This window comes from Myotis myotis, unplaced genomic scaffold (assembly GCF_014108235.1).
Source record: "Myotis myotis isolate mMyoMyo1 unplaced genomic scaffold, mMyoMyo1.p scaffold_m19_p_9, whole genome shotgun sequence".
NCBI classification, from domain to species: Eukaryota; Metazoa; Chordata; class Mammalia; order Chiroptera; family Vespertilionidae; genus Myotis; species Myotis myotis.
In genome coordinates, this window is record NW_023416401.1 from 53,469,431 (window position 1) to 53,480,761 (window position 11,331).

At 42.0% G+C, this 11,331-nt stretch overlaps 1 protein-coding gene across 2 annotated transcripts in view; it reads left to right on the forward strand.

The window, feature by feature from the left end:
* Positions 1-11,009, forward strand: part of FECH (ferrochelatase) — a 33,257-nt gene extending 22,248 nt beyond the window's left edge. For both annotated transcript variants that reach the window (XM_036321824.1, XM_036321823.1), the window contains exons 7-11: positions 2,345-2,443; positions 5,861-5,968; positions 6,381-6,545; positions 9,169-9,228; positions 9,709-11,009. In XM_036321824.1, coding sequence (XP_036177717.1) covers positions 2,345-2,443; positions 5,861-5,968; positions 6,381-6,545; positions 9,169-9,228; positions 9,709-9,843 — 567 coding nt within the window. In that variant the 3' untranslated portion in view covers positions 9,844-11,009. The remainder of the gene's footprint in view (positions 1-2,344; positions 2,444-5,860; positions 5,969-6,380; positions 6,546-9,168; positions 9,229-9,708) is intronic.
* Positions 11,010-11,331: the final 322 nt, after the last annotated feature.

Sequence of the window (11,331 nt, forward strand, 5' to 3'; positions counted from 1 at the left end):
AGTACCACCAGAGCCCCAGTGAGCTGTGACTCTTGCTCTTGGAGGCCTGGACTGGAAACGAGGGGTGTTTCAGGTCAGCACTGACATGTGGTAGAGAACTGCGGGGTCTGCGCAGCATCTGCCTGCCCTGATCCAGTGAGTAATTAGATTTGCATTAAAATTCAGCCATTTGAAAAGGGGGGAAGCAGAAAGATGGAAAGGTCTCTTAACTGAGGAAGTCTCCGTTCACAAAATGAAAGGGAATCTCAGAGGCATTTATCTGCCCCCTGGATGCTGTGATTGAAGGCTCTGAGAGCCGCCTGCCTCTTTCATTCTGCTGAGGGAGTGCATGGAGAAAATACCACAGATGGATTCTAGATGATTTAAGTAGCACTTGGGCTTACCCACGGCTCCTCAGTTTTGACGATGGCTTAGGGTCTGTTGTAAGCCGTAACAAATTGTGTTTGTACTTGCAGGTTTGCAAGAAGAGAAAAGGAAAAATATTAAACTTCTTTGGGAACAAAACATTGATACATAGATTTTATTTTTAATATTATGTAGATTACACGAGAAGGAGATTGGCTATCTAGCAGAAATAGAAAAAACACACAAACCCAAACCTAGACCCTAAACTAAAACTATAAAAATATAGTTAAAAACTAAAACTAAAAAATTTAAATCAACATTCCCACTTATTATAGGCAGCAATTACATAAAACGGTCATTTTACTGCTGTTACCCAGCTGTTGGAATGATTGGAATAAGTGGATGTTCTGGACTCCCACGTGAACTTTGCAGCGGGCCTCCTCATCTAGGCTTTTGTCCAGAAATAATCTTTTGTGAGCATCTTTAGTTTCCAAACACTGCAAAGACTACCAGAAAATCCTGTTTTTGTTTGCATCCACTCCTGTCACAACCTATAAGTCAATAATAAAGTTTGAAAAGGGAACTAACTCTCTAGGTGCCATTTTGTGCCCTGGGGCATTTATTTACCAATTTTTGAGGGTTCTGTAAAGATTAATAATATCTCAGTATTTATTGAGGAATAATTTGCTCATCCTAAATTGGTATATATCCACATACCAACAAGTATAAATATACATGGTTCTGGTAAATTGTCTTTTATAATGTTTTAAAAACCTTTTTATTTGGTGGGCTAGAAGGGGTCAATGGGAGAAAAAAGGGGGCATATGTAATACTGTCAACAATAAAAATTTAAAACAACAATAAAAAAACCCTTTTTATTTGGAAATAATTTCAAACATGCAGAAAAGTCTACTCTTTACCTAGATTCACATATTATTAATATTAACATTTATCTCTGTGTATGCATATATCTATACATCATTTTTTTCCTGAACCTTTTGAGAATAACTTTTAAACATATACAGTCATATATAAAATCACTCTTTATACCTTAATAGCAGGAAGATTTTCTCCCATAACCATGATACAATACTCAACTTCAGTCAGTTTAACATTGATTAATTTATCTAATCCATGTTTATATTAGAATTTTTGTCAATTGGCCCGTTAATGTCCTTTGTAGCATTTGCTTTATAAGTGAAATGACAAAGAATGATTAAAGTGTAAGATGAAAGAAAGCCTCCTCAGATCTGGTATTTCAGCACCTATTGATGTGAGTCGGAAAGTGCCAACTAGACGAAGGGAATTAACTGGTCTGGTCGACAGAGGTTTGGGGGAGGAGGTGGGCCTGTGTTCTAGCCCAAGTTCCGCAGATGTGACTGAACGGGCCCCGAAGCCGGCGCATCTTTCCGCCCTCTGTGAATTTAATGGGACTTTTACAACCTCTCATCTGTTGTTGTGAAGGTTGTTATGAAGATTGACTCAGTGAGGATATTGGGCTCAGAAGGAAAAGGTCATAAAAATAGATGATATTTTCTTATTCCTCTACTATTTCTGTCTAATGCATTTTAATGCAATATGCCTGAAAGCCAAACTAAGGAGATTTAGAAAGACCCTGTAAGCTGTTTTCCTGCTAACCGAGCAAATGAGAGGTCTTAAAACAACTTCTCCTTCCCATCTGTGTTTCCTTTCCATCTGGAAGTGTGCCCCGCTCCTCCCGGGGGACAGCAGATCCAGAGCGTTCATTTTCAGTGAGCCATTAGCGAGCGTTAGAAGTTTCCCATCAAATTCCCCAGGCCCCTGAAACCGTTAGGAGCCATTTTGATGATGAACCAAAGCAAGCGAGACCGTACTGTTTGCAATTTTTTAAGAAGAGAGTTCCGAGTTTTGAGGGTTGCTCCGGCATTTCTGGTGTGGCTCTCATTTTAAAAACACCGTCTTTCACTTCCACCACTTTCTTGCACTTGCTCCTGACCCTCCTCTCTCCGCATCCCTGCAGTGCTTCGCAGACCACATTCGGAAAGAGCTGGACTGTTTTCCACCCGAGAAGAGGAGCGAGGTGGTCATTCTTTTTTCTGCCCACTCACTGCCAATGTCTGTAAGTAAGAACATTTTGTCGGATGACCTCATGGTAGAGGATTTCTCAATGTGTAACATGGACCCAGTTTCTACAATGTCCTGAATTCTAAAATCTCAGACTTAATGTGGTGCTCATTTAACTGATTCACTTCTTGAGACCTAATAATGATTCATTCTAATTATAATATTTACAATTTATAATACTGTGTAGAAATCATAACAATCTGAAGATATAGTCACATGTAAGGATTTCTAGTAAGTGGCACAGTAGACTGCTCTGACTTGTCTGATGTTTTGGCGGCTTGACCGTAGGCCCTCCATTCAGACGGAGGGCTCTCAATCTCACTCTTTTGTCCTCAAGACTTGACAGGGGTCTTCTGAATTCCAGGAAGCGAGTACAGGTGGTTGTTTTATAATCCTCACCCGAGGATATGGTTTTTTTTAAAAAAAATATATTTTATTGATTTTTTTACAGAGAGGAAAGGAGAGGGATAGAGAGTTGGAAACATCGATGAGAGAGAAACATCGATCAGCTGCCTCCTGCACACTCCCTACTGGGGATGTGCCTGCAACCAAGGTACATGCCCTTGACTGGAATCGAACCTGGGACCCTTCAGTTCGCAGGCCGATGCTCTATCCACTGAGCCAAACAGGTCAGGGCTGTTTTTGTTTTTAAGATTGATTTTAGAAAGAGAGGAAGGGGAGGTGGGGGGGGGGAGAGAGAGAGAGAGAGAGAGAGAGAAAGAGAGAAAGAGAAACATCCATTGGTTGCCTCCCATATATGCCCCCACCGGGAATTGAAGTGGAAACTTTGGTGTAAGGGACGGACACTCTAACCAAATGAGCCACTCTGCTGGGCACCATTAGGGTTTTTAACTTGCTAAGACTAAGGACCACGCTTGGGCAAGCGAATACGAGTGTATAGGAACAAGGATGATGCAGCAGGTATGCCAGCGTGATACATGGAAGTGCTTGTAATAAGCAGCCAGTTTCATCAGCTCAGAACTAGCATCCTGTCCTACAGACATTGCTTTCAAAGCTGGAGAGGTGGAGAATTTCATCTTCGTGGGTGTTATCAAGGTTTTAATTCCAGGGCTAATGGAGTTAATGAGAGTCTCGGCCACTCTTCTAATTGGTCTTTACTGCCACCTTGTGGTCACCAGGGTCGAGCCCTTTGCAGCTTTTCCTACTCCTACATCTCAGCTAAGCAGTTGCCCTTTCAGCAGTATGTGGCCCTGGAGATCAATTTCTCTCCTCTGGAAGCCTGCCTGTTTCATTTGATCAGGTTTCTAGTCTCTTTTTCTGGCATTATGCAAATCCTCTTCACATGTCCACCTTCCTTCTCCACCCTCATCCTATTTATAACTGTCCTGGTGTGTTGAGGCCACGTCTGAAGTGCCAGAAGGGAGGCGCTTGAATTGGGAAAGGAAGAAACACATTTTTACACATGAACGTTTCCAGGTGCTGCCTTCTGTTCTCTCGCCCTCGGCCCCACTTCTCCCTCCACCCCCCCGCCCCCCAGGTCTGAGCATGCTGCTCCCAGGTTTTTTTGCTGCCCAGGGTTCTGTGTGGGCCTGAGGAATGCCATGAAGTTATTACGGTAAGAAAGGGGTGGGTGGAGTGTGGGATTGCCGAGGAAGAAAATGGATGTAGCAGCCACTTGTACCCCTATGCTCCCCTCCCTCGCTTCATGGCTTTTTAAAAACGAACTATTTGAAAACATTTTAGATTTACAGAATCTTTGCAAAAATAGTGCCATATCCCCTTCACGTGGCTATGCCTGAGGTTGACGCCTCACATAACCATAGTGCAGTGGTCAGAGCAAGACCTGAACCATGGGCAGCACTGCTAACCGAAGGCCAGGCTCTCCTCGGGGTTCACCACTTCTTCCACCAGGTCCTTTCTCGGTTCCCGACCCAACCCAGGACCCCTCCTCACATTCAGTTGTCCTGTCTCCTTGTGTCCTCCCATCTGTCTTTGTCTTTCATGACCTTGACAGTTGTGAAGAGTGATTTTGTAGAACGTCAGCTGTGATGTAGCATGCTCTCTTGTTTGGACGTGTCTGGTGTTTCCTCATGATTACACCGAGGTTGTGCCTTGGAGGGAAGGAGACCCCAGGGGTGACCTGTCCTCCTCAGAGCATCATCTCAGGGGTACGTGATGACAGGTGTGCCTTCCTGCTGGTGTTATGATCGTTGGTCATTTGTCAAAGGTGGTGTCTACTGGATTGTCCATGGCGCAGTCATTCTTTTCCTTTTTGTAATTAAAAAATACCTTAGGGGAGAGTCTTTGAGACTACCCAAGTGTCTTATTTCTCATATTTTTGCCCCGCAATTTTAGCATCCATCGCTGGATCTTGCCTGTAGCAATTATTTCTGTGCTGCTCTGATGGTGACTTTATATTTCCCTCATTCCTTCTACATTTATCTTTCTAATGGCTTTTTAACTAATTTTTAGTAGATCATAAAATAGTTCATCAGTATTTCATGTCAGCAGTATTTATTGAGCACCTATTATATTTCAGACACTGTTCTATCCACTGTCACAGGATCTGGGAATGAACAAAATAGATATAAATGTTTGCCCCCAGCGAGTGGGGGAAACAGATAATAAACATAATACATAAGAAAATATTGTGGTATTTTAGGAGGTAATAAGTGTTACATTGAGGAGAAATATAGCAGGGTAAGAGTGTTAGGGACTCAGCATGAAACTAAATATTAAAGCAGTAAAAATACAATATTACTAAACACTTTCAAGGTATTAAGCTGTTCTGACTGTCAGAAGCGTTTATCAGACATTTGCTGTACACAAAGCATTCGTCTGTAGTCCATTGTTGTAGGAAGAGGAATTGGAAGGCATAGTTAAAAAAAGAAGGAGGAGGAGGAGGAGGAAGAAGAAGAAGAAGGCGGCACCAGTCATATCCTTCAGGACCTTGGAATCTGAGCCCATGTGCTGCTTCTCTCGTCTCTCTTCTTCCACTGGCGTTTACCCTTTTCTTCCCCTGAACCCCCTAAGCTCAGTTCTATACACAGTCTCCTTTCAATTCCTTTCCACAGTCAGCCACTCCAGTGACTACCAAGGTAGAAGTCTCATCCCATATTGACTCCTGCCCAGCTCTGTGTCATTCATTGCCCTGTTACAGATGGGGGCACATAGAGGCCCATCCTCTATCGTTACACATTGTCAGTTTCCCACAGATAACGTGGGGCATAGAATTTGACCTTTTCTTAGGGTCCTTAGAGATGATTGACCCTTGGACAATGAAGAAGTGGATTCAAGGAAGTTTGGCAATTGAGCTCAGATTGTGTTGTCTTTAGTGAAGAAGACAGAAGGGGAGGACTCCGGTCCAGGGCTTACCTCCTTCAACTGCGCGTCCCAGGCTCTTGGAACCCTTCACAAGGTTGTGACTGACACCCATGTGTCTCTGCTGCAGGTGGTCAACAGAGGGGACCCCTATCCTCAGGAGGTGGGCGCCACTGTCCAGAAAGTCATGGAGAAGCTGGGTCACTCCAACCCCTACCGGCTGGTTTGGCAGTCCAAGGTGGGTGGCTTCCGCACGTTGCGGGCAGTCGGCTCTTTCGAGGACACCTATTTTAGGACTTAGTTATGAAACGGTGAGATTTGGCTGTTCCATACACACAGACTGTGTGTAACCCGATGGCTTACCATGGGCAGAAAGAACTCTGCCCGCCAGTCTGACGGGAGGGGAAATCGAGTGACTAGCTGAGTTCCATTGACTCACTGTATTATTTCCAGTTGTAGTGACAGAACTGGTATTTATAGCCTGCCAATTTCTAGAAGGATTCCAGCTTCAATGTGGAAATACCAAAACCCATTAAAGCAGGTGGAAAGCACGGCCCTTGCTCTCAAGGAAGGTGTGTGTGCTGGGGGCAGTGCGAGGCCCGACAGCGGGAGAAGTGGGGCCACTGGGCACGCATCCTCCTTTCTCCTAGGTTGGTCCGATGCCCTGGCTGGGTCCTCAGACAGACGAGACCATCAGAGGGCTTTGCGAGCGGGGGTGGAAGAATATCCTCCTGGTCCCCATTGCGTTTACCAGCGATCACATTGAAACACTGTATGAACTGGACATCGAGTACTCTCAAGTTCTAGCTAACGAGGTAACGCTGCCGTCTGCCTTATTAATCCCACTGCGATTGGTTTTAAAGGGAAACTGTCTGTCGGGATCTAATTGTGTCATTCAGAAATACTGTGTGGTATATGTGTGTGCAGGTACTCTGTCCTCCTTGCTCTGAATAATACTTAATCTGAGTAAGAAATCTGACCACATTCAGTCAGTCCCACTTCTGCGGTGGGGAAGCACTTTTGTGCCGTTCTGAAACTGGGCCCATTGTGGGCAGCGTCACTGTGTTTAATTTGGGTATTGTACCACTTGAAAGTAATAAACACTACATTTCCTTAAGAAAAAATAATTGCACTTCTCACCAACCTGGAGGAAAAAGATTTTATTGTTATATAATTCCTTTTCTTCACTTAATAGTTTCCCTTGGGTTTCGGAGGCATAGAGGAGTCATCGTCATTTAGGAAAAGAGCATGTAATTTCCTCAACCACCTTTTTTATGCACTTAATTAGCTGTTTACTCCTGTGTTGTTATCAATCTGATTATTGAAATAACAAATACTATGCTTAGTGTCTTGTAATGCAAGATGGATGAATTGTTGTTCAGAGTGGAGAAAAACTATGGCTCACCATCTCACGGCTCCTGAGGGTCAGCCTGAAATCTGAGTCCAATTTATAGCATTGTTTCTGTGGGAATTGTGGAGGCGCTGGGACCAAGAAGCCCTCCCCCCATCTTCTGCCAGAACTCCCGTCCCTGGTCATCCAGTGTGATTGATGGAGGCCTGGCCTCGAAGGATCCTTCACCCTCTCTGGGATGGGGTGGCAGGTGCAGTGCCGGGTGGAGAGTGGGTTGGAGGCGAGCTTCAGCCAGTACCCAACCCCACAGGTTTTTGTGTACATGCAGGCCATCAATCAAGTGCTGATGAAGTTAGAGGGTGCCTAAATTACGTGTCAGTAGTTCTGATAAAGAATTTATGGGGACGTTGTAATTGGCTAAAATGAGGTTTCAGGGCTGTCCATGGATTTCATTTAACGATGCCTTCTGTATGCCACCATGACCTAGGCTAACTGTGAGCTTGTTGAAACGGCTTAAGTGCAGCGTGTACTTTTTTGTTTGTATTGAATGATAATTCACATTCATTCATTTTACTAAACTGAGGTCATTCCTTAGTAAACACATCTTAGTAATCCATGGATTATTAGCGACCAGTAAATTAGTCCATATAGAGAATAAAGACAACCATCTAGCTACAATTTATTTTATTATTTTGATGGGAGAATATACTGTTTAAAACAACTAACTTTTCTTTAAAAAGTAGTTTGAATGTTTTCCTCAAATAAAAATAACTTTACTGCTTTTTGATAATAAAAACAATAGAGCTCAGACAGTTGAGAGAAGTATAACATTGAGAGTAGAACTCACTCAGAATCCTACACTTCAAGCATAATATGTTAATTCTTTGGTAAAAATAAGACCTCTTTTTCCTCTATATGTGTGTATGTATATTTTAATTAAAATGTTATTCTTCTGCATGTTTAACAAAATGGCATTTTATTCCTAATATTTTGTAGCCTTTTTTTTTCTTAAAAATATATTATGGACCCATATCAATAAATAATTATATCTAAGTAATCATTTTTAACAAATTCTTAATTAGTATACATTAAAGATGTTTCTAATTTTTTACCGTCATATACTGCTCTGTGATAAACATTTCCTTTTTTATTTTTCCCATTATTTTCTGAGGATACATTCCTAGAAATGGAATGTAAATGTTGACATATTTTACCTCATTTCCCTACAGAAATGTGTCCTTTAATGCTCCCATCAGCAGTGTCTGAGAACACTTGGCCACCTCTGGTTACCCTGCTGGTACTGGCTTCTCCATGAAGTTTTAGACTACAGTCTCTTGTTGAGAACTGTGTGTTTGCTGAACCTCAGCATTTCCCCCATACCAGTCCTCTGATGTTAATGCTGACTTAAAAGATAAAGCCATCAGCATTTTGGGAAGGGAAAGAGAAGATCCTAACTACCTGAATAAATAATAATGAGATATTTCTCACTTATTTGGGGGATAATTAACTAGATATCTTTGGAGAGGAGAGCAGGGATGGTACTGAAACAATGCTCAGATTTTTATTTTAGGTTTTTAAAATGTAAGGGTATAAAATCCCAACTCTAAATTGGATCCCATCTAGGTTCAATTTCATTAAATTAATTTACCTCTTTTGACACTTGGAATCAAAACAGGTATAAAAATACACTTATGTCAACATTCTGCTTAGGTAGAGTCTATAAAGGTGTGCATTAGAAAGATACAATTTAGAAAAAGAGTGGTAAGCAGACTAAAATTACTTGGGAGTTCTATCAAATACACCCTCAAAAATGGTTTGGAAACAAAGCACCTATGGGAAGGTGCTGGGTAGGGGGAGGAATAGAAATTGAAGAGCCATTTTATGATAATGGTTGAAAATCAGCATGTGGCGTGGTCCTGTGAATGTTTCATTTCTGAGCAATGTTAGAATTCTTTTGAAGTAAGACTTTGAATTGTGTGTGTGTGTGTGCGCGTGTGTTCCGTAGCAGTCAGTTTCTTAAAAAAAAAAAACCCACAAGGAAAATAAAACGTGTATGTGTTTTTCCTCCCTTTTCTCATTTGATTCAGTGTGGAGTTGAAAACATCAGAAGATCCGAGTCTCTTAATGGAAATCCATTGTTCTCTGAGGTATCTCTGGAGTTACGAACCTTTTAGTAGAACATATCAGAGAGTAATCCTCTGAGAAACTCGCTCCGAATATTGGTTTTTCTCACATATTAGAACATTTTGAGGTCCAATTAATTACAAAAATAAAATCGAAATCCTTCTCCTCTCAGTCCTTTTTCCTTGAGATAGCCCCCATTGTCTGACTTCTATCCACCCACCACTGTCTGATTTAAAATCTGCCTTTCAGAGACCAGCGAGGTTCAGCGGGCGGGGGAAGAGGATTTCACTCTCTAAAGTCTCTATTTTAAGTTTTCTCCAAGCTGAGGATGCTTGGGAGAGAAAGACATTATAGAATGTGGTTCAAAGGGTTCATAATTCAGATTAAAAGAAACCCCAAGCCATAGTGATTATCAGGACAGATGGGAGAGGAAATGCATGGATGGGGGAGACAGCAGACTTTTTGTTCTGATGAATCTTTGCCTCTTGTTACCCGCCTTGCAGGCCCTGGCCGATTTGGTGCACTCACACATCCAATCAAACGAGCTGTGCTCCAAGCAGCTGGTTCTGAGCTGCCCGCTCTGCGTAAATCCTGTCTGCAGGGAGACTAAATCCTTCTTCACCAACCAGCAGCTGTGACACCCGCCAGAGGACCCCGTGGGATTAGGCAGATGCCAACCTGCAGATACCTCTGACTCGGAGGATGCATTGAGAGCCTGAGGAAGGGGGTCACATTAGGGCACGGGCAGCCTTTGGGCACACATCCTGTGATTTCTTGAGGAACGACTCTGAAATCCCGATTGAGGGTTTTCTACTTTATATGCCAATGCAGTAAACACGTATTAGTAAACACAAGTTTCTCATTGGAAATGGCCACTATGCTATTTAAACACTGAATTTTAAAAATGTATCTTATGAGAGGCACACATATTTTAAATATAGATTTTGGTTTTATTGCCCCCCAAAAACCTGCAAGGGGACGGAGGGTCCCGGCTGTGGGCTGTCAGTGTGAATGAGGTCTGCTTACAGGCCTCATGCATATAGTTGTTTTGTTTGTTTTTAAGTGGACATAGTTGAGCAAATGCAATATAATTTGAAAAAGAAATGTTACCTAATCTTTCCTAGGCCCGTGGGTTACAGGATGCTGGTGAGGGCCGCTTTTGCCAGTGCTGTGACCTTTCATGGTTATTTGGTTCTAGTGTGTGAACCTCTCTTTCCTCACCATCAAACCAAATCCAGGCAGATTCCAAAAGTGCTCTGAGCTTCCGAGGCGCACAAGACTGATAAGCGTGTGGAAGTCCAGCCTCTGTCATTGGTGGCTGGAGGGAGTCTGTGCCACGGGAACAGGGCTCCCGCTGCCTCTTGTCTCTGAGGACTCGAAGCCGGGGAATGCTGATGGTGCCATTCACTGTTCAAGCTCCTCCCAGGACCCTGGACCTTTCCCTCAACCATCTTCTTTATCTTGGTTGACTGTCTCCTTTCTGCACATTGTTTGAAGAATTGTTTTTATAAAGTTAACTGTGTTTCGTAACCTTGAATTTTCTTAATTTACGATTTTAATTACAAAATTATATTACATGCAATTGGAAATTTGAAAAGTAGAGAAAAGAAAAATAACCATTCTAATGCAGCAGCTAGTACATCATATTATCTTTCATGTCATTCTTTTCCTGTGGGTGTTTTTAATGCCATTATAACCTTGAATCTGAGTGAAAAGTTCTAAAAATGTAGAAATAATATAGGATCAGAGTCTGATCTTCTGTACTTGGATTTGAATGGATTAAAAACGTCTGATAGATCCATAATGAATTTGTAATGATTACTTTGTCTTTCCTCATTTTCCTAAAACTTTGTTCTTCAAAAGAGCATTGCTTTGATTTTGTAAAAATCCTGTTCATGAAGTGGAAGTATTAATGGAGTCATAGATCTTCTATATTCAGGATTTACTATATTAATCAATATTAGGACATTTTAAGGTTTTAACCATTTTGATTCATGCTCTCTGTTAAATCAAAACTAATCCAAATTAGTTAACAATCAAAATTATTGAATAAGGACTTACTTTGTAATGCTTGTCTACTCTAGTTCATAGTTTGCTCACACTGATAATGGCTCTGAAATTTAAGT